Source organism: Drosophila ananassae, chromosome 3L (assembly GCF_017639315.1).
Source record: "Drosophila ananassae strain 14024-0371.13 chromosome 3L, ASM1763931v2, whole genome shotgun sequence".
Lineage (NCBI taxonomy): Eukaryota > Metazoa > Arthropoda > Insecta > Diptera > Drosophilidae > Drosophila > Drosophila ananassae.
Window position 1 is genome coordinate 11,051,246 of NC_057929.1, and position 24,736 is coordinate 11,075,981.

Below are 24,736 nucleotides of genomic sequence, written 5' to 3' on the forward strand. Positions count from 1 at the left end.
CTATCTCAAAATACAAATATCAAGCACATTATAAACCATTGTGTCCTTTATCCAATATTAAATACAATCGTTCATATCAAAAATCTTGTTTTTTTTTTGTTTTGTTGTTTGCTAAGTAATTATTTCTATGGTGGAAGAGCCTTTAAGCTCTGCTAAGTACAAAATTCTCTTTCTGCGAGTTTGAGTATTCGTCTATTGTTTGCTTGGATATTCTCCAGGGTACAAAAAAAACCAAATAAAAATTCGACTCCGGCTGGGTGCGTATGGGTGGTGCCTATATATGTAGGTATGTATGTATGTATATCTCTGGTTGGTAACGCTTAATCAGTCTTGTATATAAACAAATTAAAATTAGCAAATTGTCTACAACCAAGCTACGTGGCTTCTGTTTCATATCCTCGCTCTAAATCTCTCTTACTCTGTTCGTTGTAAAGCAGCATTTTCTAGTAAAACAAAGGTATATTTTATAATAGTTAGACAAACCATGTAAAGATGGGCGCTGCTAGTGGAACATTGAGATTAGCTTGCACTTAGTTAAAACATATTTTAATTCGACACTTACAAAACAAATGATATCTTTGTTGAACATGTACACGGCGGTTACACATACTTTGCCTTTCATCAATAAATTAGGAATTAGACGTAGTAGAATTAAATTATAACTAAAATTACGATACGAGACAGAGACAATCGAAGAACTCTTGCATCGCTATATACAGGGTTTTAGCGCATTCAAAGATTGATTTTTATATCTTTTCTTTTCTTTTCTTTTCATTTCATTTAGTTGTGTGTGTTGGAGAGCGTCGTGTAAATGCAATCGACTCGTCGCTTCACTTTCTTGGCCTGGGCTGAAAGTCATGAACTTGGGGGAGTGGCTTGTTGTTATCTTCTTTTTTTTTGGAAAGGAGAGGTCTTTGAACGTGGCCTAATACTTGGTAACTTAAACGGATTTCGATTTACAATTGTTTCGCCGGGGGCCTAACACTTAGAATTTACAATTTGTAACAAGGGACCGAGGACCGTGGCGTAGAATATTGAAGAGCTCTGGTTGGGGACTAGGAGTCCCTTTTCTAACTCCGGCTGTCATTGCTTTCGCTGAAGCTCTGCTCGCTGGACTCTCGCCGGCTGCTCACCGGCTTGGCCTTGTACTCTGTGATGAACACGGTCACCGAGTTGACCGTCACTTCGCGCGTCTGTGCCGTAGACCGGTCAACATTCTTCAATCGGGCGGGGTATCTCTTATGCCTCTGTCTGTCGTGCCCGCTACCGTGTCGCGATCCGGAGGCGGACTTTCCATTTGGCATGTTGCCACTGGCTCCCGGCAATGTTGCCGCCTGCTGGGCGACTAGCGCCGAGTTCAGCCGTGGCTTGCGCGTAGAGGTTCCTGGAAAAAGGTCAAAGAGGCATGAGTACGAGGTCAAGGTAATGGCTAATTGGGTTCCGGTTTTTGCATTTTGTGTAATCTTTAATGGGACAGATAATATTAAAGTGGTTGCTGGTAGTTGTTCCAGGATACATGTATTATAAACTATTATTTAACTAATATATTGCCAAAAAATTGCAAAATTGATGAGTAATGAGTAAACATTTATAGCATACTATGGTATTTCCCAATTGTGAAAACAAAAACCGGAACGCGACGCGACGCAATCATCGGGGGATCCGGGGCATCGGAATCGAGGTCACTCACCTTTCCGCACGTCGCACATGCGGCACTTGAAGGCCTCCGCAGAGTTTCTGTAGGTGCACACGCTGCAATCCCAGAAATTCTCCTCGATCACTTTCGCCTGTCGCTTCTGTCGACGCACGGGCGAGGATTTCTTGTCCATAATAGATGAAAACAAACGAAATCGGGGGGCCGAATTTGCAGCTGGGGTGTTTGGGTTTTCCTTTCGTGGCCGCTGCTACTGGCGCTGCTGCTGCTGCGCTGCACCGCGTTAGTGCTGCTATTTTTCTTATTAATATATTATTTTTATGTGCCACCGCAGCTGCTTTTAGCCTAATTAGAGAGTTTTTTTGTTGTGAAAATGCAATGAAAAATGTAGTGTTGTCGAATGTGCTGTTTAGTGTTGGTGAATACTCAAAATTACTAGCTCCATCTGGTGGCTAAATTGCGCACCTTGTATTCTTGTAAATTTTTAATTTTACCCCAAACATAATAATAATTATTTTAAATGTATATTATATCTTGTCTAATTAACTCATTTTTTCATTACCTCAGTTTTTTTTGTAAATAAACCTATAGAAATATATAAGTGTTGGATTCCTTACAAATTTTCTCTATCCACCCTGTGCTCAGTTCAATATAGTGCTGGTAAATGGCTATAGTGTTTGATTGGCGCCAAAGTCAAACGGGAAATGGTTACCAAGTCTTTTGTTTACTTTTTATTGTTGTTATGAGCAAAACCAACACCCACGCACTTCGTTTTAGGCCAACTTAAGGTCGGCATCTTCAGGTATATTAAAGCATAAGGTAATCTGCAGCTTTTATTCGTTTTGCTTAGTAGAAACTACTAAGCAGTTTCAATTTTTTTCTAGTCATCAATAATATTATCTCGTTATTAGTTTTTCTTGCTCGTTTTTATTTTTTAGGTAAATAGTCACTGAAGTATATTAATTATTTGCAAATAAATCAGCTGGTTTGTAGTGAGATAAATATATGTATGTATATATAAACAAAACAGTTTTACGTAATGGTTAATATATGCATTTCCTCTCACTAATATATTCTCTTGTTTATAGACCACAGATCACATCTTATCACAGTCTTATAATCACTTCGTTCCTTTGGGATCATATGATCCCAAGAATGTGTTGCATTTACGGCAGTAGTGGTTTCCGGTGCGGCAACTTCTCATGCAATAAGGAACTATGCAGGCACAGCAGCACCATCTTAAAAAGTAAAATTATTTAATTTTTAAAGTATTCTTTTTATGTCTTCACGGTGGAACTTCACTCACCCCACCAAGCAGAGCAAGCCAGCTCCCATGTGTGTCCTTGAGTTGGCTGTGTGGGTCATCCTAGTAGTTTTCTGAACACCACACGCTGGACAAGTAACGCGGCATGGGTTTGGGCCCAAATTCAAAGCATCTGCAATAGAATAGAATAGAATAGAATAGAAGTGACGTCAGAAGTACTTATAACTTATCCACCAAAATACCCACCGATCTGCACCACTGTAGGTGGTTGTGGCTGTGGCTGTTCGGTTACAACAATTACTGGCTGGGGCGGTGTTGGGGCAATCGCTGGTGTGGCAATCACTGGAGGAATTGCAATTGCTGCATCGTACGATGGAGGAGCCTCTACGGGATGGCCCATCGGATTGGCCAAGTCTCTTGTGGGCGTCGGAGAAGGAGCACTCGGTGAATCGAAATCCACCTGCGGATACAGCATGGCCCTCTTCTGATCCATTCTTACAAAAAAAATCCGTCAGGTACGAAGTTCAGGTTTCGGATCGCAATGAGTAAGAGATTCAAGTTCCAGTCTAGCAATTAATTTTGTTTACTTTGCGCATTTGCAACTCGACGGCGTGTCTTTAGCTCCGCTTACCTCTCTCAACTGTCAGCGGAATTGGATACAGCTTCGGATACGTACTCAGATTTGTGTTTTTTATTTTGGCTCATATCGGAGCGAGCTTCCAAGCTCTCCTACATCGGTTAGCCAATCTTTTTTAGGCCGTTGCAAAACCAAAAGTATCTCTCGGATTGTGTGTACCGAAAGCTTTATCTAATGCACACAATGCCAAAGATTGTTTATCCAGCTTATCTTCACGTTCAAGAGGATGTCCGTAAAAATATATCTTTCCGCAGATAATAATTTTTTATCTTTTTTTAAAGCTGATTAAACAATGTCAGTTTTTAAAAATAACGCGCAAAATATCCACCACCTAGGGAACCATATTTTAATCTTAAAAAAAGCTTTAATTAACTAAGTATTAAGTAATAAACTTGTTTATTTATTCACATTGCAAGGTAGAGTCTGCAATTTCGAAATAACAAATGCTTTTACTTTCAAGTTTTTCCAGTGAATATGATATGAATGTAACAAACTAGGGAAAAAATAAATTAAACTTTAATAAAGGACTCTTTTAGTTTAATTCAGTAACACAAACGCATAATAATGAACAGAAAAAACGAGTCAGAAACCCCGACAAATCCGCCAAATCACTTGCGATTATAGGTGCCCAAATAGCGATCGCACATGCCACAGTAATGATTCGCGTTCATGCAACTTGATATGCAGTAGGGGAGGCACACGCAGCAGTACAACCTGTAGTTCGATAAGCAAGAAAAACTGAGTCACGGATACCACCCACATTGGAGAGCACACTTACTGGAACAGGCACAGAATCAGGGCAATCAGATGGGTGCGCGAATTGGGCTTGTAGGAGATCCGGGTCCGGGCGTAGTTGTGGCAGTGAGGGCACTGAACGTCCATGGGCTCCGGGCCGTAAGGCGAACTGGGCACCACCACCACTGTGTGATGGGTGGTGGTTGTTGTGGGAGCAGGCCCCGTTGTCTCTGCCGGTGTGCCTGTTGCTTGATCGTAACTCGGTGGAGCGGGCGGTGTCAAGAGCTGCTGGTGTTCCGGAGGTGACTCCACCTCTCCGGATCCCTTGGGCGCTTCCAAAGGTGTAGCCGGATAGACACGCTCCATATTGCGGTTCTGGGTGTGTTTTCGTAAATGACTCAAGGGAACGCGGTGGAAAAAATGTGTGTCCAGTATCTGACTTTGTTATCAACCCAAAACCCAAAGCTTTCCGACCCCGCCGAGGAATATCGTTCTCGTAGCCGTTGTCGCCGTCGTCTGTTCACACCTGGCCAAAAATGTTCGCTTTCCAATGATTTCCGATGGGGGTGTTTCAATCGGTTCGATTTGCTTCGTTTTGTTTGGGGTCCGACTGTTTCTTGTTTGTTTATTTTCGTACCGGGCTTAATCACTACTATAGACGCCCACGAACTTGTTGCAGTTGCCGCAAAAGTGGTTGGCGTTCATGCAGCTGGTGGCGCAGTAGGGTAGACAGGCGAAGCACCACAGACTGTTTGAGGAAGGTAGAGATTAGATAAGGCAGAGCAATATAATTAGATCTTGGAGTCGCTTACCCAACGATGCAAAGGAGGGCGGCCATGCAATGGGTTTTCACACTGGGAGCATACTCCACCCGGGTCAGCTTCTGGACGTGACAGTGGGGGCAGGTGATAAAAGATGGGTCAGGACCCACAGGCGGTGCATTTTGATCTGAAGATATCGTGGAATTACTCTTAATATTATAAAAATTAATACAAACTTAAAAACCCAAAAACTTACGTTGTATGATGACCACTGGTGGCGGCTGAGATGCATGTACCACTCTTACTGGAGCCTGAACGTGCACCACCTGCTCGTAACTCGGCGGTGGCGCCGGATACGGATAACCTGTAGATCCCGGCGGTGGTTGATTGTACTGCATCTTCGTTTGCGAGCTGATGACTAACTGAATCTCAGACAGATACTCGAACTTTCGTACTCGTACTTTGTATTGTGGCTGAAACAATTTAGCCAAAAGCTCTTTTCGAACGAAAGCTTTGCTTTTCAAGCGTATGAAAATATCTTAGCTAATGAATTTATATATCTATATATCCACCACTTTATTTGCGAATGAAAGTACTACTAGAAGTTTTAAGAAAAGGTCCTATTCTATATTTTAGATTTTTTATTTATAATTATTTATTAATTTATAATTAATACCGGTTTAGAAAATCCCTTCTATAATAGCTGCATCTGAAAGTTTTTTTGGTAAATCCCTTCTATAATAGCTACATCTGAAAGTTTACTTTGCCTATATTATTTTCATTATAATTTTTTAAATTACCATATAATATTATTTTCAAACACCACCCATGACTCATTGTGTTTTCATCGCCATTTAAGAACTTTATTCTTCTGACATTGCAAGTTGCCACTAGTGTGGCATGCAATGGCTGCCATTTTGTTGCAATCTGTGTATTGCGTCAGCACTATTGTGTAAGAATTATACTTATTTAGAAAAATAGTATAAAAAACCAATGTAGTTTAGGGTACACACATCGGGAAAAAATTTCATGGCGAATTTATAATCTTAATTGAAGATTGGTCACTAAATTTAAAAAGAATACTACAAATTTTAAAAGTACATTTTATTTATGAGTCATTCTGTATAATATATTTATAAAAGTGAGATTCCGGTGAATATAAATAATTTCTTGGTTCAATGAATAATCAACGAGCTCTACAATCAAACAGAGATCTGCAACGTAAACAAATCTAATACAAATTTTCTTTTAAAAATATAAATAAATTACCGTAAGTTAAGCCAAATTTTTTGATTCCAAGAAATTTTCACGTCTTCCGAGATAAGTGATCCCACGGAAGTATTTCTTTTTGGCTTCTCCAATGGACTTACTGTTTCCGGTTCAGACAAGGTTTTGTATACTTCCTGCGATCGGTTCCCTGGCACTCCATACTTGCCTGTCATTTCTATCTCCCGTTCTGGTCTGAGTATTACTGAGCTCAGCAATCCCGAAACTTGTAGCAACCTCCCGAAACGCACATCCAAGTCTAGCTTTGATGATAAGAAAATGTTCTTATCAATCGTTTTTTTCACTTAGCCCACATATTGCTGAGACATACATGTGCGTGTATGTATGGCATATTTTTCGAAATTATTTTAAAAATAAATGTTTTTGATATTCCTTCCACTGTTTATTTAATTTTTAGATAATGGATTTTATTTTTATTAAAACATTACACGGTTAAAATATTTATGGAAGTTTTCTTAGAACTTTGAATATAAAAATTATAGTAAAATTTCGCCTTTCTTAGCCGCTGAATGTACCGATAAAACAACCGCACTTTCCGCACTTATGATTCGCCGACTTAAAAGATCTCATAAAGTACGGAATAAGGCAGCATCCGCACCATCCGCACAAAAAACAGACCAACAAAGACGTTAGATGAGTCTTCGAACTTATATCGTAATGGACCGAGGATACTTGACGAGCTTGACAACTCGGGCAGGTAATAACACATGGCTTGTTGCCCAAAATATTTTGTGGTGGGGCTGTCAGTAATAAAAATATTTTTAATGCATTTGATTTACAGGATTTTATATGGTTTGTTTTTTTTTACCTTGAATTACAACCGGTTGTTGTTGTGGTGAAGTAATGGAAGGATTCCATCCTGGGTTGCCAACTGGAGTTCCTTGGTTCATTTTTTTTTTTTGGTAAGCTGACTGATTCCGCTGCGCACCCAATTCAAACTCTGCCACAGAACTGAGCATTGACTTAAAAACTGATTATTTTAGTTTAACTCCGAAAATTTTTCTATGATTGTGTGAATAAATCCCATCAAGCATGTTTAGGAGCGAACCAAACCATGTGTCTGAAAAGAGCCAAGCTTGCAGAGATTTTTTTGAGTAGGCACATAAATAAGAGCGTTTTTGGATTCTTTCGGACTGCTCAAGTTGCTTGCTTGGACAATACATGAACTATTATGCCTAAATCCTATAATATCAGAATTTTTTTTTCATAATTCTCTTATGTTTATCACTGTGGATGACAGCCACCGAGGTGACGAAACGAAACAGATATTTTGTGCATGGCATGCGAGTTCGTCACCGGCATTTCAGCTCGTTAAGATTTTTTTTATTTATTTATTTTTATTATTTTATTTTATAGAAAAAAGCTTAATTTTTGGATATTAATAAAATAAAATAAATTATTTATTTGCTTTATACAAATATATGAAACTGTGATATAGTAATTAAAACTGTGATATACAAGTTATGTGGAAATGGAGGTGCATTTGTGAAATATTATAATTAATTTAAAAGTTTGCCGCTCCCAGGAATCTATTGCATTGACTGCAAAAATGATCGGCACTTTGACAGCTTTTTAGGCAATACGGCAAGGGAACAAGACATATAAGTCTGAAAAAAAATAATAAATGTTTAAAAAATTATTTGAGTTTTCTTCAAAAAGCATACCCCGTTAGGCATAAAGCCAGTGCAAACAAATGGGTTTGCTTGGTTATTCGTTTTTCGATTCGAGATTCCATTATCATTTCGCAGTAAGGACATTTTAGAATTTGGCTAACGGGTCCCAATTGTATTGGAATAGGAGCTGCTAAATAAAAATAGATATTCTATATGTCAACCGAAAAATAGTATCCCTTTTTTACTTACCACTTGGATTTACAACCACAAGACTGGGAGGGTTCTGCTGAGCAACCGGGAGTGGCTTAGCTCCCAAACCTTCTAGGGAGAGAAACTCAGCTCTTTTTTGATCCATTTCAATATCTAACATAATTTTGACAGTTTTTACCCTTATTTATAGTCGGCAGGTAGAAGACCTTTTCAATTTCATCTAACGACTATCAATTGAAAGTCACTCAAATTTACTAAATAATTAGTCTCTATTAACACTCTATTAGAAATATATGTGGAATTGGTATAAGTGTATCATAAACTTAATGGATATTATTTTTCTTCTTAGTTGGCTATATTCTGTATGAGTTTGCAACCTAATTTAGTAAAGGGGATGGGTGGGTGTTTTTTTTTGCGACAAAGCTTTGTGACATACATTTTAAAAACTACCTTTCAACTTAGCGTGCATTTTGTCCATTAAAATGAAGTTAGAACAAGTCAAATTGAAAATTTAATTGCACATTCGCCATGTTCACAAACTTATCTCCGATGACTGGCTGCGCCCAGTAGATTGCAATATTCTCTATTTAAGCTAAACCAATGTTGTAATGAAATATTAATTCATGATTAGTTTAATGAGTCAAGTTCCTATCGAAGAATGACCGAATTTTTTTTTCTCCAAAAACCTTAAATTATAAAATGTTTTTAGGTATTCGGATATTCGAAACACTTTGTGGTAGCTGTTTTTCCCAATAAAAATACTATTTGCTTTGACAGTGCAATCTGTATGATGTCATCATATAGGTGAGTAAAAGGGTTCGTTGTTTCTGTGTCTGAATAAAGAAATTTATAGAAATACTTTTCCTATATAATATAGTCAGGATACAAATAAACTTATCCTCTAAACTGTACAAGTCTGTATGGGTTCTCTTTGTAGTCCTTGGAAAACTTACATTTTATTTTAATATAATGACTTTTTTATTTTATTTTTTTTTTATAAGAAATTAGAATATAAGTCATGAAAAAAAGGTATAAATCTTGATAATTTATCGATCATAGGTTCCCACATAGTTATTGCAAGATGGACAGTAATGAGTGGTGCTCCGGGCGCAATCCGTGCAGTAAAGGCAGCAAGCACAGGGCCAGAGGCTGAGTAATTAGAAAATATAACTTTTTAATATAATAAGTAAACTAAATAAATTAAAGAAGTCTACCAGGTAAGGCACATGATCAGGGCGAACAAGTGCGTTTTTGTCGTAGCCTTTGGCTCCGTTCGAGTGGTCACTTGGACCTGGCAATGTGGACACACCACGGTAGTGGGTTCTGGGCCAACGGCAGCGGACATTTTGCTATAAAATCGTATAGGAAAATGTGTAAATTTTAGTTGCCTGCAATACTGCTCTCTTTATATATCTTATCTTATCTCACATATAATAAAAATTGCATTTCCTTTAGACCAATATAACTGAATTATTACTTACTGTGCAGTTGAAGGAGCAGCAGAGTTGCCGATACGCGTTGTTAACTTCTAAAGGAACGGGAGGGAATTGACTTTTTTCCTGGCAAGAGTTGCTAAAAAGTAAAAACTATTGTTGCTATCAAATGTTGCAGCAACTTTGCTGCTAGATACATTGTGCTGCCTGTTATATAGTTGCCTGTATAATAGTAAAAATAATACATATATCTATCATCGTTCGTTGAGTTTATACGAATATAAAAAGAAGAGTAGTGTTTTATATATTTATGTTTGCAATATTTTATTTATATTTACTAGAAAAAAGAAAATAAACTTAAGAAGTTTGCCATATGATTGTTTCCAACAACTGAGTTATACAAAACTTTATTTAATAACAAATAAAATAAGTTTAAAACTTAATTTAAAAAATACACCGATTTCGTAAATTTTTTAGATTTTTTGTCACTTTTTCTGGAGGATCCCCTTCGAAATCTATAAAAATGCATGGGGAGGGCAATATGGCCCCCCTCGATGCCTATATCTTTGCCAATAATCACCCGATTCTGAAGCGGAATACTTTAAATGATTTGTAGATCGATTCTCCATCAATCTGCATCAAAACTTCGGAACGAAATATTTTTTAGATTTTTTGTCACTTTTTCTGGAGGATCCCCTTCGAAATCTATAAAAATGCATGAGGAGGGCAATATGGCCCCCTCGATGGCTATATCTTTGCCAATAATCACCCAATTTTGGAGCGGAATACTTTAAATGATTTGTAGATCGATTCTCCATCAATCTGCATCAAAACCTCGGAACGAAATATTTTTTAGATTTTTTGTCACTTTTTCTGGAGGATCCCCTTCGAAATCTATAAAAATGCATGGGGAGGGCAATATGACCCCCCTCGATGCCTATATCTTTGCCAATAATCACCCGTTTCTGGAGCGGAATACCTTAAATGATTTTAACATAGATCGATTCTCCATGAATCTACATAAAATCCCAGGAACAAAATTCCTATGTCAAGGTGCAGAACAAGTAGTCGAACGAGTGGTTATCAGTTTGAAGTATGTTTTCATTAATAAATTTTGGGCTCGGTTCTAGTTCATTCCCTTTGCAATTTATTATCATTATTACCCTTAAAAATACCAGAAATGCTTTTTTAAATAAATCCATAAAGACCTGATGTTGCGTTTTACATTCACATATTTTTTAATTAGATAAATAAGATCTTTGTTTGGTCTCCATCTTAATTCTTATTTCTCGACAAATATTGCTTAGGCTGCATATAAAGTGCAATCAAAAATAAACAGATCACGAATGTCATAGCATGGCGCAGTGTATACTTTTGTCTCGATTGCGGCTACAAAAATAAATAAACATTGGAACTTGATTACTCTTAGAAGGTCTTCTTGCTCCGACCCGGGAGCAGAGACTCTTTCAGATACTGGAACAGGGACAGCAGGCCTTGTTTTTTGTTCCGCGAAAAGTAGTTGCTGACCACATCCGGGCTGCGCCGGTTCTGGTCGCTGACGGTGGTGGGCAGGACGCTGTCGTTGGCGCTCAGAGACACAAACAATGCGAAGGGAACGATCCACATGCAAATCGTGAAATATGCCAGCACCTGGTAATGGAAAACAAATTGAGATTAAATTGAGTTTTTCAAGGGGAAGTCAAGTCGATAGAGCGAATAAAATTGGTATTAGACATGGTATTGCTTTAACAAAAATATACTTTGCGAGAGAGCCCGGGAAAATCATCTAATAATCTTATGTAATGAGCAAGTATGGGTCCATCAAGCATGCACCTGTTACATCCTTTATGCAATCACATTTAGAATTCCCAGTCCCTCTTCTCCCTTTCTAGAACCATTTCGCTCTGCTCACCTGCGTAAAAGGAACGTAGACGCTGGTGAAATACTGGAAAGCCAGGAAGTGATTGACCACCAACATGGCCAACGATCCCAGGAGCGGCAGCGACAGGAGGCGGATAAAGGGGAAACCGCCCATTATGGCCAAGTGGAAGCCCTGGGCCACAAAGCCGCATATTATCATGCTCCAGGGCAAATCCTCGAACACCATCAGCATGATGTACACAAAGATGGTGAAGCTGATGAAGCCAAGGATGCACTTCCTCGCCGCCGTGGTGTACTCCTCTGCCAGTTCAGCCAGGTAATAGAGGCCAGCCACTGAAAAATCCATTGCAACGTGTAAGGAGGAAGACGTAAGGAAACTACGCCGGGAGCTTACCTATTGACAGGGTGAGGAACACGATCTGTATGCCCAGGGAAATCCAGCCCAGAATGTATAGGAAACCCATGATGTGTACTTCAGTCGGTAGGTAAATTAATTTAGCACCGACAAAACAAAACAAACCCAATCCAGTTGGAATAGCGCTGGCCAAGTTCCGATAACCGTATCGATAGCGGGTCATCAGCTTTTCTGGCCTGCCGCAGGACGGTCTCTCTGTTCTGTGCAAAAAAAATCAAGCGCGTGGTATTTTCCGCCGCACGCTTTATTTCGCCACTTTGGATCTTTAAGGATCGAAGCTGATTGTGCGTTATATCCGAGCTACCAGGGATCTAGAGTTTTAGGCCACACAACCCGATGGACAGCGGAAGCGAGGCCGATGCTGCACCAGCAGCAGCATCAGCAGCAGAGGCAGAGGCAGCCACCGAAGCGGCGTTGATGGCCGAAGCGGTGGCTGTAGCTTACCTGAGCGACGAGGAAGAGGAAGAGCCCGAGACTGGGGGAGAGCCTGATCCGGACGTTGAGGAAGATGCAGTGGAATTCGCTGTCGAAGACGCTGGCGAGGATCAGGATGAAGGGGCTCCAGAGGACGAGGAGGAAGCCGCCGGCGAAGCTGGCGAGGAAGACGCTGTAAGTGTGAGTGAGTCGAACGGCAATGGCGAGGAAGCTGCCGCCGCCGACAAGCGACATGCCACCAAAAAAGAGCTCACCCAGATCATTGACAAGTGGGAGCAGCAACAGACCCAGAACGGCTACGACCCGGTCCCCACTTTGCGAAGGTAAGGCTCCTTTGCTTTTTGACAGAGATCTGTTTTTTAAACACAATTTCCCTTACAGTCTGGCGGAAATATTTGAGCGTGAGAAGGACGTGTATCGTCGGAAGGACCCGGATCCCTTGGACTCACGCCATCCCTACAGAGCAGATCCCAGCTGCCAGTACGGCTTGATGCTGAAACTACTGTTCCGCAGAGATTTGTTCATGAGCAAGGTGAGTAATTCATCCATGTAAAGGTATTTCGTTTCAACCCTTAAAAAAACTGCAGCTCCTGAACGACTATCTGCGCGAAAACTACTTCAGCCGCCAGAATGTGAGTCGCAGCTCACTGGAATTGAACATCCTCGCCTGCCGCCTCATTCTTGAAGTAATGCCGGGCTTGGAGACCACGGCTGTGTTCCAGACTGCCGACGACGACGGCACTATCAACCGCATCTACACCTGGGCGGAGGACAGCATTGAACCTTTGCAGAGCTATGCCACGGGACTGTTGGCGGAGGCTATGGAAGTCACCGATATCGCGATCAACTATCGGGATCAGAATATGCGGCTGGTGCCCAAAATGATTAAGCGCCTACACATGCTGCTGGCCATTAGCAAGAGTGCTGCGGCGGATGCTCCAAACACCTCGGCGCATAACCAGTCGGCAGACAGCACTGCCTCGGGAATGCTCAGTTGGATGGCCTGTGCCAGCAACGCCTCCGCTCCTCAGTCCCCGCAGCACAATGGCAGTGGGGTGGGGACGAGCTCCTCCCTGCACGGCGACGCCTCCAACATGTCCATTCTGTTTGAGAACAGTCGGGACGCCTTTTCGGTGTCGCGTTACTACAAACGAATGTACATTCCTCTGCATCCGCCCACGGCTGACACCAGCCAGATGCTGATAATGCGCTTTTTGACCAGCCTGGGCGAGTACCAGGAGTTCCTAGCCATGGCCTTCGAAAACAATGTAATGCAGTTGATCTTTGGCTATCTGGAGAACCTCGATCGGAGGGACACTTGCCTGGCGTATGAGGTGCTGAAGTATCTAGCATCCCTGCTCTGTCACAAGAAATTCGCTTTGGAATTTATATCCACCGGAGGCTTGGAGGTGAGTGACCTGACTATTATTACCTACATCTGAACAATTTTATGTTTTTGTGCAGATCTTATTGAAAGTCCCGCGACCTAGCTTGGCCACCACGGGCGTCTCCATTGCTATATACTACCTAGCATATTGCGAGGATGCCATGGAGCGCATCTGCAGCATGCAGCGGCCGCTCATCTCGGAGCTCGTGCGCTATGCGCTTTGGATTTTGGGCCGGTGTCACGACTCCTCCAAGTGCCATGCGACTATGTTCTTCAGTCTGAGCTTCCAGTTCAAGGTTATCTTGGACGAGTTTGATGCGCAGGATGGCCTGCGGAAGCTCTACAATGTGGTAAGTGTGCCGAAATGTTAAAATCCCGAAATCTTTCACTCATTATAATTGTTTTCTAGATCTCCGTTCTGAAGATCCTTGATCCGAGCCACAACGACAGCGATAACGACTCGGAGATCAACGAGGACGTGGAGTGTGCTTCCCGCCAGATGGTGCGTCATGTGTGCGTCGCCCTGAAGCGCTATATAGAAGCTCACTTCTTCTACAAGTACAACAACTTCCTATGCCAGCACTACGCAGCATCCTCGTCGCCTTCGTCGACCCACTTCTTTAGCCAGAATCCCACAGTGGCCGCCAAGCTCACGTTCGACCAGCTGCACGACCAAATACGTACTCTGCAGGAGCACACTTCCATCCGGGCCCACTGGCAACCGGTTGACCAGCTCATGAAGCTTGGAGGAATCAGCATGCTGCTCCGCATAATCGCCTTTAGCTACGATTGGGTCAACAGCGGACGCTCAGAGACCATCCGCTCCGCCCTGGACGTGCTTAGCGTCTGCTGTGTGATACCTCGCGTTTACGGCGTTCTCTGTGACCGCCTACAGATGCTGGACAAGACCACAACCTCAGGATTCTGTTCCGTTTTGGGAGCAGCAGCCGGGGAAATCACCTCAGATGCGGAAGTCATTAAATCCGCACTGGCAGTACTCTGCCATTGTGTCTGCTCGCCGATCATTCGCAAAGACAGTGGAAGTAGTCTGATCAAGTTCGGAAACTCTTCGAGGAAAAACAAGGCCAACACCAAATTCGCTGAGGAGCTGATCGAGCGCGTGTGGGAGTCGGTGTGTTCCAACAACGGCATTGTGGTGCTGCTGTCGCTTATGCAAACCAAAGGACCGATCACAGATGCGGACTGCATTCGGGGAATGGCATGCCGGGCACTGGCTGGACTAGCGCGCTCGGATCGGGTCAGACAGATTGTTAGCAAGCTTCCCCTCTTCGCGGGCGGGCAACTGCAGGCCTTGATGCGCGATCCCATACTGCAGGAGAAGCGTGCGGAGCACGTGATCTTCCAAAAGTACGCCCTAGAGCTGCTGGAGCGCATTTCCGGCAAGACGAAGCCCCTCAACAATCCATTGGATCCCTCCCTCTCGAATATGCACAAGGCAAACGTGATTGCCCAGACCCGCATCCATTACAACAAGCAGCAGCTGTACCAGCTCATCTTCGAGCACTTGGAAAGCAATGGTCTGTCGCAAACGGCTCAGATGCTCCAGCGGGAGGTGGGTCTCCCGCTGCAGACGCCAACCACGCGCAGCTTCCACCAGTCGCCATTCGATTACAAGACCATGCCCAGTGGCAGCGGCTTGTCGTTGTCCAGAAACCGCCTGCGCAGCCGAATGCAGGATGTGAACGCGGCGATAATGAGCAATGGAGAGTTTAATCGGAGCTTCGGCGAGGATTCCTCGCCAGCCCCCGGCGGAGGGGCAGGAACGAGCCACCAGGGAGAGCTGGCCAGCATACCCAACTTCTTGTCTCTTAACTCCAGCCAAACACCAATCAAGATCCGGCGAACGGACCGTTCAGTGAACTCGGTGAGTCGCTCGATTCAGAAGCAAATGCTGGAGCCAGGAACGAACCTACCAGTAGGTCTGCCGGAGGAAGGTCAGTGGGCACCTAAGCGGATCACCTTAAACACCATTGTAACAGAGTACCTTACCAACCAGCACTCGCTGTGCAATAATCCGGTGACGACGTGTCCGCAATTCGATCTGTTCGAACCCCACAAGTGTCCCGATCCCAAGCCAAGTCGCTTGCTTAGCTCGAACTACAACCTGACCAGTCGGCATGCTCGAACTCAAGCTGGTTTCAACACCAGTCGCTTTGACCGGCGCTACGTGCACACCCATTTCTCGCCCTGGCGCACCATTCGATCGGCGGACTACGAGGACCTGGAGTTCACCTGCTGTGACCTAGTGGGCAAGTTCATTATCGTGGGAACCCAGCAAGGAGATGGCCGGGTCTTCAATATGAACGATGGGGTGGAGCAGTTTTTTTCCAACTGCCACAACTTCAGTGTAGATGCCATTAAGGCGAATCGAGCCGGCGATCTTGTCATAACCTCCAGCTTCTGGCGGACGCCAACCAGCATCCTGTGGTCCATCGCGGACAATGAGTTCAAGCTGAAGCTTCGTCTGCCCGATGTTACCTATTGCGAATTTAGCCAGACGGCGCAGGATCGTCTTCTGGGCACTCAGAACGAGGTGGGTTAAGGAAAAAACGATCTTTTGATAATTCTGATATTTTATTTTCGCATTCTCGTCACTTCTAGTGCGCTACACTGTTCGACATAAACACAGGCTCCAAGGTGTCTACATTCACTCCCACGATCCCGAACTTGTACACCAAAAACAGAGCGACTCTGTGCCGAACCGACGAACTAATTTTGTCAGGTGAGTCTTTCTTTAAACACTTACTCATACCGCCGGCATTCATCCAAACTTAATTGCAGATGGTGTGCTGTGGGACGTGCGTTCTGGAAAGGAGATCCACAAGTTCGACAAGTTCAATCAGTGTATTTCGGGAGTCTTCCATCCAAACTGCCTGGAGGTGAGTTTCCGAACCAGACAAGAACTATCAAAACTTCTGAACCATCTTCTCCTTGCAGATCATTGCAAACACGGAGGTGTGGGATCTGCGCACCTTCCATCTGCTTCAGACTGTGCCTGTGCTGGATCAGCGCAACTGCACCTTCTCGCCAATGCATGTGATCTACGGAGCTAGCTTGGGAGCGGATAGAGATCATGATATGGAGCAGACCACGTACGACACCAGCTTCAATGTGCTGGATGCGTACGACTACTCTAGCATTGCTACCATCGACGTGAAGCGCCACATCAACGATTTGAGCGTGAGCGCCAACGGAAGCCTGATCGCCGTGGTGGAAGACTACAGCGGCTACGAGTCCAAGCAGGAGACTTACGTGAAGATCTATGCGGTGGGCGTGAAGAAGAGCGAGCGTTCGGAAGAGGTGCGTGCGGTTATAGAGCTGCCAAGCGAGGTGGCCGACGCCGTTGCGCCGGCACCTGGGAACATTAATATAAACGCTAACGACGTAGTCGCCGGTGGTGCGGGGGCTCCTTTACCGCGTGACTTTGAGGAGCAGCCCGCGCCAGAGATCCCGGACTTCGAGGAGTTGGAGCTACTCCGTCGACAGAGTCCTGCCTTGCACGCCAGTCCGAATATAATGCGCCAACATGCACCCAACAGCTCAATTGTTGGCGTGCGACGGCGGCCACGTACTCTGGGCGGAAGCGGCAATGGCAATGGCAATGGCATCGGGAACGGCGGGAGTCTCAATCTGAATATCAATGGCGGCATCGGCGCTGCCTTGGATCTGAGAACTCTCATGCGGCAGATGGATGATATTGAACTAAATATTATGTCTATGCTTGCAGGAAGATGAGGAGGAGGTGCCCGAATCTGATGAGGAGGGCTCGGACACGGACTCGGAGAACCGTAAGTCAGAAGAACCTCATTAACAGATCATCAAATAATGCTCTCATTTCAGCCGGAGCTTTCCCACGTAGCTTACGGTACCGCCACGCCCCGGACCTTCTCGAAGGTGATTGGGTTCTGGACGGACCAGATACCGACAGCGATCTAATCAGCTCCGACGACGAGGATATGGACGACGACGACGATGGTGATGGTGACGGAGACGGAGATGGCGACGGCGACGATAGCGACGATACCCTAGACTTCTTCGAGAATGCCAGCAGCGGTGACGGTAACTCTAGAACTCTTTCCTCTGTTCGTGTACGACTTGTATTTTCTCCACCCTTAGATTGATTGAGTCCACTGCTCTTCAATACCACTACCACTTCTGCCTCTCCACCACCGCTCCAACGATCCACTGCTCCACTGTTATCCCACTGTACCGTCTTCTCTAGTGTCGTCTCGTGTGATCTTTGTTATCCGCAGGAGAGAGACGCCGCCAATCTTTGATAGTTTTTATAGGTGTAGTCCGTAAGATGTTACAGTTAAATTATGTTGATTTTTTGTACAAAATATGAAGATAGCCCAGCCAGAGGAAAACACGTGCGTTGAAGCCACGCTAAGATTTTGAACTGGGAATGCATGATGATAACATGGAAATACCGACTGTGAGAATCAAATCTGAAAATTGTTCAACAATTTTTTCTGTACAAACATATTATAATGGTAACTTTTGCTGCAACAATTAAAAGAAGCCCAATTGTAAAATCGTTATTAAAATCCAATAAAAAGATACTTAGATTTCAATTTATACATCAGGTGGCCCAATTTGTGTTTATGGAAGACCCTTTTCATTAATAAATTGCATACCTATTGGCTATGCCTGCTATTCCTTCTACGATAAGTACGATACTATTTACAATCCATAGACCGTGGCTGTATTACACACATGGCCTAATCCGACTCGTACCTCATTATCTTATCGCTCGGTTTTCGGGACTCCCAAGTTAGGAAAGAACTGGCCCCGGTCGTTGCTCACTCGCTGGCATTGCGGTGAGGTGACGTTTTGGGTACGGCTGTTACCCAAAATCGAACCGAATCTCGGCCGAATCCTTCATCAGTAGATAAATATGGTGATATTCGCTGGCGGTCAAGTTGAATGCGTCCGACTGAGCATAGGCCGTTGCCCAGTTGTCAGATTTTAAAATTCAGTGACGACTTGTCAACCGACGTGCGTGCATCGGCTACGGCTACGGCTCCGCTGCATTAACGAAACCCAATCACTGCGGAAATGTTTTTGCAAGTCACCATCGGTTGTCTAGCTCTTCTGGTGGTCGGCTCCGCCTTGGAGGAGCACCCACATTTCTGCATCGACACAGAGCCTCTGCTCCTCTCGGAAATCGACAGGCATGTGGTTATTCCCACCGAGAGGGATCTGCAGTGCCACATTAAAGCCACCACGCTGACTCTCAAGGAGAAGGTTGGTAGTTCTAATGATCCGTGGTTCGTTACAGTGCTTTTGTTTTATATTGAACCGAAAACGGGCTCCTCACTCCGTGATCAATGTTTTCTAATTTTTCGCCAGTTTTTTGTAAGAGGCGACCTTGAGTGTAGACTCCTTAAATGGCGTTGAAACGAGATCGCTTCATCCAAATCCTTAAGTGAGAACTCCAATGCCAGTGGAGCCATAAATCGTTCGTGTGCCCACCTCGAGTGGCTGATATACCAAATTGAATTAGCTCGACGATAAAGAAACAGACAATATAGAAGATAATGCAAACAGGCCGCCGATAAGAGCACCGCCGGAACACCCGGTTCTTACCTGCCTATTTCCTTGATAATTTTATCTGGACTAATCCGTAGGCCAGCCTCGTGGACACCTTGTGTGCGGATCACGGATCAACGACGGTTCGGCGGGACAATCATCACTTCCTGCGGCTTCGCAACGGGGAGCTGAGTGGGCGTGGCTCCCAGTCGGATATTTGTGACAACAATGCCAGTTCCGTACTCTCATGGGTGCCATACGACACGGTGCTGAAGTACTATGCCCCTGAGTTGAACCCAAAGGAACGGCTCACCTACATAGCGAAGGCGACGAATGTGGAGCGCGAAAAGACGGAACTGTGCCACTTCCGGCACACGGACCTGGTAAACGCCGTCTCCGACAACCTGTTCACCTGTGTGGTTATGATATTTGGGGATAACTTTGTGAGTTTCTGAGGATAATCTTAAAAACTCTGCTAACCTAGAAATTCTTTATAGTACGGCTTGGAGGACAACATAAATGTGTTGGTGGAACTGGAACCCCTTATGCACCAGCTGCGGAACATCACCTACTTGCCGTGGCGCAATGTCACCAACAGCTACAAGATGCAGCTGGGCGAGAGCATGCTCCGGAATGCGGGCAGCGAAAAGAAGCCTATTTACGGGAGCATCAACTACGCCTTTGTGGAGAAAATCCACCTGAATGTCAGCAGCGTCTATCAGGACAGGCACTTGGCTCGGCTGCCACTTCTGTTGGAGCACCGCAGTTCGGTGCTGCAGCTCGACGAGAACGGCGTGGGCGGTATAGACGTAGAGGAGAAGGCTTACTTCGGACGCAGCATGGATCCTCGGAGTGAGGTGAAGGTCCAGGTGATTGGCCAGTGGGTGGACCAGCACCGCCAGTTTTCGGCCGACATCTACGAGTACTATGGACATGGCTTGAAGCGCTACAGGCAACCAATGAGCGGTGGTCAGGTTACGTTCGTGAGGATTGACAACACGGAGCCAGTCTTCTCGGCGCCGGAGTCCAATAATCTGGTCAAGGCATCCTTGTTCCGGGACTCCAAGGCCTCCAAACTAAAGGATGGGTCCACTGGCAACTTCACGGAGTGGGAGAATACCCAGGAGGACCCCGACGACGAGGAGTCTGGATTCTATGGCTGGTTTGTGGTGACATCCTTGTTGGTGGCCTTCGTCGTAGTGCTTGGCATCTATGTCATAATACGCCGGCAGCATCGCAAAAACGGCCAGCGGCAGCAGTATAACCTAGCCAACACAAACGTCCCTGCTCCAGCCTAACAATACAGAATAAGTCCCTTAATTTTAGGACTCCAAAAACAGGTGCTCCTCTCACCTGAAATGTCAGTTCATTTGAACGAGTTGGCAGCTCCTTTGCCAATTCCTTTCAGATTCTATTTGTTCTTTGTTAACCGCTGCAATATCGGTGTAAAATGGCCAGTTGTAATTTCTAAAATATATACTCTGCAAAAACAATTTCCAATGCAAACATTCTTTAAAAAAGAATTTATTACAAAGATGATAAGAGATCCCCGCCCCACCTACTCTGTTGATGGATTGAATTAGAATTTTCAAGGTAATTTCTCTGCTTTGTCGCTTTTTAATTAGCCAAAAGTTTAAAGTTTTTTAATAGTACTTAAATTAAGCTTTTTGTTTGTAAATAAAAGAGAGTTCGTCACCTACGTGGACCGCTCGTTGCAGTGATAAACAAAGCATGCGTTAGTCCCTTTGTGCTGGCAGACAGCTGCAGCCCTGGTTTTGGCAACACGCCTATCTCACTCACACACGAAAAAGACAGACGCGGCTCGCAGTGAAATTCATTCACCGAATTTATTAATTCTATCCGAGACAAATAGCTAGTTATTTCCTTCTAATTGACCCAAAACGACCCACTGGTGTGGCACTTGTTTTGGTTCGCTTATCAGTGGTGTAAACGTTCCGGATGGACGCCAAATATGTGATTTTTGCAAGAAATTTTGTGTGACGCGGCCATTTTTGAACAGTTTTGTGTGTTGACTTGCTGTGGGGCTTGCTGTGAATATTACATAAATACAGCGCAGGTAAGCAGTTTTGGGATTTAAATCACCAGCAGCAATATCCCCATTAAAGGTGCACAGAGTGCGGGAGTGAGCCAAATCGCAATCAAAGTCCTAAATGTGTCGTTTCGTGGATCGAAAATATGATTTTTCGCTCGCACCAATACAAGGATGGGAAATTGTGTATAACAATATAGCTGTCTCCGTCTGGCCAAGAGCCAGTGTTGCAAGCCGCTTGTTGTGCCAATTTGTCTTACAGGACTGTTATTATCATGAAGCTGTTATCAACAGCTGATGGATTAATCCGAGTTAATTGCCGGAAATTGGCGCGGAAACAATGCGATTTGATAGCTGCCGTACTAGTGCACCTTTCGGGGATCCACCCCAGTCCCTCATACAACTAACTAGTCCTCTTTACAGCCACCCACAGAGAGAGTACACCACACCCAGCGATGGATCGCAAGAAGGATCTAAACCTGGACAAGATCTGCCGCCTGTGCATCTCGGAGCGCAAAGAGATGCGTCCGTTGTTCAGCGAAAAGGTACCCGAGATGCTGATGGACTGCACCAGCGTGCGGATAGAGCCCACCGAGGGATGGCCGGACAAGATCTGTGTGCAGTGTGTTCATGCCGTCAGCCGGAATCACGCCTTCAAGACGCTCGTCGAGCGCAGCGACAAGGAACTGCGCGAGTACATCAAGGGACTGACTGTGCGGCTGGTCATGGAGGAGCAGGCGCAGCAGCAGCAGCAGCAATCAGCGGCCAGCGCCAAGCAGCAGCAACAGCAGGAGCGAAAGCAACAGAAGCTCCTCCAAAAGCAACAGAAGCTCTTAGAGGAACAGATGCATCAGCAGCAGCTGATTGAGCAGCACCACCAGCAGCCGATACAGCCCAAGCCCAAGCTGAAGCCCCTGCTCAAGAAGGGGTCGCGGCAGCACAAGCAGCGGCAACTGGAGGCAGCTCCCGCCCCTCAGACCCAAATACAAATCCTACCAGAACCAACGCCCCCACCACCGCAACAGCCAGCGACGCTTCAGCAGCAAATACAACAGATCCAGTTGCCCACACTCCAGTCTGCTCCCACCCAGCTCCTGTCCACAGCTGCCGCCACTACGACACTGCCCCAGCAGATCCTGCTGCCCAACGGCCAGTTCATCACAACGGCGCAGATTGTGGCGCCGCAGCTAGCTCAAATCATAAGCACGGCTCCACAGGCGACGGCCAACGGAGCAGCAGCCGCACAATCTTCGTTCCTGCCCCAGTTAATCCAAACGCCGAGTGGCCAAACCCTGCAGTTTGTACAGCAGCCAAATGGGACACAGACGCTTCAGCTAGTCCAGCTTGTGCCCCAGCGGAGTCTGGCACAAGCCGGGGTGACTGGGGCGTTGGGCACTACCTCGGCCACCGCAGACTTGTCCCAAAATCCCGGCACCTCCCTGGCGGAGGCCGATGTGCAATTACTGGAGGACGGCTGCGAGGTGGAGGACGAGGATCTGGATGAGGTGTACGACCAGCTGGACGGAAAGGGTGGGCACAACTTCGAGACCATTGTCTTGGACGATGAGCAGCAACACGAATTCCTCAAAGATCAGCACCAAGTGATGATCGACGAGGATCTGTCCCAGAGCGAGGCCCAAGAGCATGAGTACTTTGATGACCTGGACAACCAACAGGTAATGGACGAGGTGGACGAATCGGAGCATCTGAAGCAAGAAGAGGATGAGGATACCTTCATTATCCAGTTGGAGGATGAGGACATGCTTGAAGATCCGGACGGTGAGGCCATCAGTCCGGACTGCGAGTATATAACGGATGACCAAGATCCGAATCTGTCCGGTGACGTGGACGATGATCTGCAGTACGCCATCATGGAGCCCCCGGACGGCGAGGCGAGTGCGGACATCGAACAGGCCTTCCTCGAAACTGAACAATTGCACCACCACCAGCAGGCCCAGCAGCAGCATCAGGAGCATGTCGAGCTGCAGAGCATATCGTTAGAAAACGCGGTAGTGGAGTTTAGTCAGGCCAACACCACAACGGATGCGCTTGTGGCCCCCACCCTTACCGTGAGTTCCGCAAGTCCCACTCCCAAACGGGCCAAAAGAGGCAATCAGTCGTCAGCAGTTGCAGTCACTGCCGGTGTTACTCTTGAGCCGTGTGACCACCAACCTGCCGGTCCGGCCATCAACAGCAAGCTGGCGGCGGCGAACTCTCGCCAATTGGTGCAGACGGCCAGTGTGATTGCCGCCGCAGGAGCGGACGACAACTACGAAATAGATGCCAATCTGGTCACCGAGTTCATCCGCCAGCACACGTCCCCTCTGGGCTCGGGGCGCTACATCTGCCACCTGTGCAATACAGAGTTCCGGCAATTCAAAGGCCTGCAGAATCACATGCACTCCCACACCAACTGGATCCGAGCCAATTGCAAGAAGCAGCCTCAGTGCGAGATCTGCCTGAAGAGCTTCAAGGGCCCGGGAATGCTGCGCATGCACATGAAAACGCACGACGCCGAGACGAGCACGCCGGTGTGCACCATCTGCAACCGTACCTTCAAGTCCAAGGCGATCCTCTACAGGCACCGGCAAACGCACCAGCAACGGGCCTACTGCTGTGGGGTGGCCAACTGCCGGAAAAACTTCTCGTCGGCCGTGAACTTGCGCTGGCACGTGGAGCGCAAGCATCCCGAGGTCCTGGAACCGTTGTACAAGTGCGGTGAATGCGGCTCCGTCTACGATAATGTGGACGTTCTGCAGCAGCACGTGGAGACCACGGATCACAGCGCCGAGGTGCAGGCGAGCGGCCAGGACGATGACTCGTCCGCCTTCAGCGGAGCCGTTAGCATCGTACGAAACGGGACAGATATGTCTTCAATGATCGCAGCCGCCAGTCAAGGAACCACGTTGACCACATCCGCAGGCGGAGGGGACCATGCTGTTGTCGTCGGCTCCTCCGGGGAGGTGTACTTTGTGACGCAGGCGTAGCCAGGGGAATATGCCGCAGCAGTGGCTCCAGACGCTGGAGGGGAGTGCCTGCTCGGCATCTAGACGACTACTTAGCTGTAATATATAAATATATATATATTTTTGTACTACCCGTTTAGATAACACATTATAGCAATTAGCACATAAACACAAATCCACAAAAACACACTCAATACACACATAAATAATGCAATCCTAGATTTTTGTCGTAGTACTTGTTTTTGGTAGAAAAGGACCCTCAAAATCCTAAGCGATTCACTCGAATTTCGTAGGGTATAAGCTGGTTCAGGTCCCGACCGCCCATGATCCCGTGTGGTGGGCGGGATTTGAGCCAGTTTTTGTTTTTAATTTTATTAATCTAATATAAATATTATTTTGTTTTCCCGGGAAATATCAGACTGGCATTTTAGGCTAATCGTCTTACGGCTTTCGGT

General features: G+C 45.6%; 9 protein-coding genes across 11 annotated transcripts; 3 read left to right on the forward strand and 6 right to left on the reverse strand.

Moving 5' to 3' along the window:
* Positions 1-530: 530 nt before the first annotated feature.
* On the reverse strand, positions 531-2,082 carry LOC6494503 (YY1-associated factor 2). The gene is made up of 2 exons (XM_001960176.4): positions 1,691-2,082; positions 531-1,384 (listed from the first exon to the last, which is right to left on the reverse strand). The coding sequence occupies exons 1-2, from the start codon at positions 1,827-1,829 to the stop codon at positions 1,071-1,073; spliced, it is 453 nt and encodes a 150-aa protein (XP_001960212.1). The 5' UTR covers positions 1,830-2,082; the 3' UTR covers positions 531-1,070.
* A 280-nt stretch (positions 2,083-2,362) lies between these two features.
* Positions 2,363-3,689, reverse strand: LOC6494502 (lipopolysaccharide-induced tumor necrosis factor-alpha factor homolog). Its single transcript, XM_014907330.3, has 4 exons — positions 3,550-3,689; positions 3,165-3,484; positions 2,961-3,090; positions 2,363-2,892 (listed from the first exon to the last, which is right to left on the reverse strand). Exons 2-4 carry the CDS (start codon positions 3,409-3,411, stop codon positions 2,775-2,777), a joined length of 495 nt encoding a protein of 164 aa, XP_014762816.1. The 5' UTR covers positions 3,412-3,484; positions 3,550-3,689; the 3' UTR covers positions 2,363-2,774.
* A 234-nt stretch (positions 3,690-3,923) lies between these two features.
* Positions 3,924-4,656, reverse strand: LOC6494500 (lipopolysaccharide-induced tumor necrosis factor-alpha factor). Its single transcript, XM_001960178.4, has 2 exons — positions 4,334-4,656; positions 3,924-4,269 (listed from the first exon to the last, which is right to left on the reverse strand). The coding sequence occupies exons 1-2, from the start codon at positions 4,654-4,656 to the stop codon at positions 4,164-4,166; spliced, it is 429 nt and encodes a 142-aa protein (XP_001960214.1). The 3' UTR covers positions 3,924-4,163.
* Positions 4,348-5,500, reverse strand: LOC6494499 (lipopolysaccharide-induced tumor necrosis factor-alpha factor homolog). Its single transcript, XM_001960179.4, has 3 exons — positions 5,308-5,500; positions 5,103-5,238; positions 4,348-5,038 (listed from the first exon to the last, which is right to left on the reverse strand). Exons 1-3 carry the CDS (start codon positions 5,447-5,449, stop codon positions 4,933-4,935), a joined length of 384 nt encoding a protein of 127 aa, XP_001960215.1. The 5' UTR covers positions 5,450-5,500; the 3' UTR covers positions 4,348-4,932.
* A 3,615-nt stretch (positions 5,501-9,115) lies between these two features.
* LOC26515599 (lipopolysaccharide-induced tumor necrosis factor-alpha factor homolog) lies at positions 9,116-9,727 on the reverse strand. Its single transcript, XM_014908659.3, has 3 exons — positions 9,643-9,727; positions 9,376-9,510; positions 9,116-9,310 (listed from the first exon to the last, which is right to left on the reverse strand). Exons 2-3 carry the CDS (start codon positions 9,504-9,506, stop codon positions 9,208-9,210), a joined length of 234 nt encoding a protein of 77 aa, XP_014764145.1. The 5' UTR covers positions 9,507-9,510; positions 9,643-9,727; the 3' UTR covers positions 9,116-9,207.
* A 1,086-nt stretch (positions 9,728-10,813) lies between these two features.
* On the reverse strand, positions 10,814-12,053 carry LOC6494498 (protein TEX261). The gene is made up of 3 exons (XM_001960180.4): positions 11,870-12,053; positions 11,507-11,808; positions 10,814-11,244 (listed from the first exon to the last, which is right to left on the reverse strand). Exons 1-3 carry the CDS (start codon positions 12,051-12,053, stop codon positions 11,020-11,022), a joined length of 711 nt encoding a protein of 236 aa, XP_001960216.2. The 3' UTR covers positions 10,814-11,019.
* A 173-nt stretch (positions 12,054-12,226) lies between these two features.
* LOC6496095 (protein mahjong) lies at positions 12,227-18,313 on the forward strand. 3 transcript variants are annotated; one of them, XM_014908140.3, is made up of 11 exons: positions 12,227-12,648; positions 12,707-12,857; positions 12,913-13,734; positions 13,790-14,062; positions 14,122-16,266; positions 16,335-16,455; positions 16,515-16,612; positions 16,671-17,033; positions 17,461-17,521; positions 17,574-17,792; positions 17,850-18,313. In XM_014908140.3, exons 1-11 carry the CDS (start codon positions 12,227-12,229, stop codon positions 17,852-17,854), a joined length of 4,680 nt encoding a protein of 1,559 aa, XP_014763626.1. In that variant the 3' UTR covers positions 17,855-18,313. The 3 variants fall into 3 exon arrangements, 2 of the variants coding, with proteins under 2 accessions (XP_014763626.1, XP_001960217.2); XM_001960181.4 differs by having other exon boundaries at positions 17,574-18,313; XR_004309850.2 differs by lacking the exon at positions 17,850-18,313 and having other exon boundaries at positions 16,671-17,521; positions 17,574-17,662.
* Positions 18,314-18,489: 176 nt separating this feature from the next.
* On the forward strand, positions 18,490-20,758 carry LOC26514647. Its single transcript, XM_014908551.3, has 3 exons — positions 18,490-18,980; positions 19,364-19,708; positions 19,763-20,758. The coding sequence occupies exons 1-3, from the start codon at positions 18,792-18,794 to the stop codon at positions 20,561-20,563; spliced, it is 1,335 nt and encodes a 444-aa protein (XP_014764037.1). The 5' UTR covers positions 18,490-18,791; the 3' UTR covers positions 20,564-20,758.
* Positions 20,759-21,041: 283 nt separating this feature from the next.
* Positions 21,042-24,500, forward strand: LOC6496096 (zinc finger protein 853). Its single transcript, XM_001960182.4, has 2 exons — positions 21,042-21,342; positions 21,739-24,500. The coding sequence occupies exon 2, from the start codon at positions 21,771-21,773 to the stop codon at positions 24,300-24,302; it is 2,532 nt and encodes an 843-aa protein (XP_001960218.3). The 5' UTR covers positions 21,042-21,342; positions 21,739-21,770; the 3' UTR covers positions 24,303-24,500.
* The last annotated feature ends 236 nt before the right edge of the window (positions 24,501-24,736 follow it).

Coding starts and splice junctions, on each gene's coding strand:
- LOC6494503 (XM_001960176.4), bottom strand. CDS start 1,829: ATGGACAAGAAATCCTCGCCCGTGCGTCGACAGAAGCGACAGGCGAAA. Junction 1,385..1,690: donor CATGTGCGACGTGCGGAAAG/GTGAGTGACCTC, acceptor ACCTTTTTCCAG/GAACCTCTACGCGCAAGCCA.
- LOC26514647 (XM_014908551.3), top strand. CDS start 18,792: ATGTTTTTGCAAGTCACCATCGGTTGTCTAGCTCTTCTGGTGGTCGGC. Junction 18,981..19,363: donor CGCTGACTCTCAAGGAGAAG/GTTGGTAGTTCT, acceptor ACTAATCCGTAG/GCCAGCCTCGTGGACACCTT. Junction 19,709..19,762: donor TGATATTTGGGGATAACTTT/GTGAGTTTCTGA, acceptor AATTCTTTATAG/TACGGCTTGGAGGACAACAT.
- LOC6494502 (XM_014907330.3), bottom strand. CDS start 3,411: ATGGATCAGAAGAGGGCCATGCTGTATCCGCAGGTGGATTTCGATTCA. Junction 3,091..3,164: donor ACCTACAGTGGTGCAGATCG/GTGGGTATTTTG, acceptor ATTCTATTGCAG/ATGCTTTGAATTTGGGCCCA. Junction 2,893..2,960: donor GGCTTGCTCTGCTTGGTGGG/GTGAGTGAAGTT, acceptor TTACTTTTTAAG/ATGGTGCTGCTGTGCCTGCA.
- LOC6494500 (XM_001960178.4), bottom strand. CDS start 4,656: ATGGAGCGTGTCTATCCGGCTACACCTTTGGAAGCGCCCAAGGGATCC. Junction 4,270..4,333: donor CTGATTCTGTGCCTGTTCCA/GTAAGTGTGCTC, acceptor ATCGAACTACAG/GTTGTACTGCTGCGTGTGCC.
- LOC6496095 (XM_001960181.4), top strand. CDS start 12,227: ATGGACAGCGGAAGCGAGGCCGATGCTGCACCAGCAGCAGCATCAGCA. Junction 13,735..13,789: donor TATCCACCGGAGGCTTGGAG/GTGAGTGACCTG, acceptor GTTTTTGTGCAG/ATCTTATTGAAAGTCCCGCG. Junction 14,063..14,121: donor TGCGGAAGCTCTACAATGTG/GTAAGTGTGCCG, acceptor ATTGTTTTCTAG/ATCTCCGTTCTGAAGATCCT.
- LOC6496096 (XM_001960182.4), top strand. CDS start 21,771: ATGGATCGCAAGAAGGATCTAAACCTGGACAAGATCTGCCGCCTGTGC.
- LOC26515599 (XM_014908659.3), bottom strand. CDS start 9,506: ATGTCCGCTGCCGTTGGCCCAGAACCCACTACCGTGGTGTGTCCACAT. Junction 9,311..9,375: donor CTGATCATGTGCCTTACCTG/GTAGACTTCTTT, acceptor CTAATTACTCAG/CCTCTGGCCCTGTGCTTGCT.
- LOC6494499 (XM_001960179.4), bottom strand. CDS start 5,449: ATGCAGTACAATCAACCACCGCCGGGATCTACAGGTTATCCGTATCCG. Junction 5,239..5,307: donor ACCAGTGGTCATCATACAAC/GTAAGTTTTTGG, acceptor CGATATCTTCAG/ATCAAAATGCACCGCCTGTG. Junction 5,039..5,102: donor GCCCTCCTTTGCATCGTTGG/GTAAGCGACTCC, acceptor TTCCTCAAACAG/TCTGTGGTGCTTCGCCTGTC.
- LOC6494498 (XM_001960180.4), bottom strand. CDS start 12,053: ATGACCCGCTATCGATACGGTTATCGGAACTTGGCCAGCGCTATTCCA. Junction 11,809..11,869: donor GTTCCTCACCCTGTCAATAG/GTAAGCTCCCGG, acceptor TGGATTTTTCAG/TGGCTGGCCTCTATTACCTG. Junction 11,245..11,506: donor TCTACGTTCCTTTTACGCAG/GTGAGCAGAGCG, acceptor TTCCATTACCAG/GTGCTGGCATATTTCACGAT.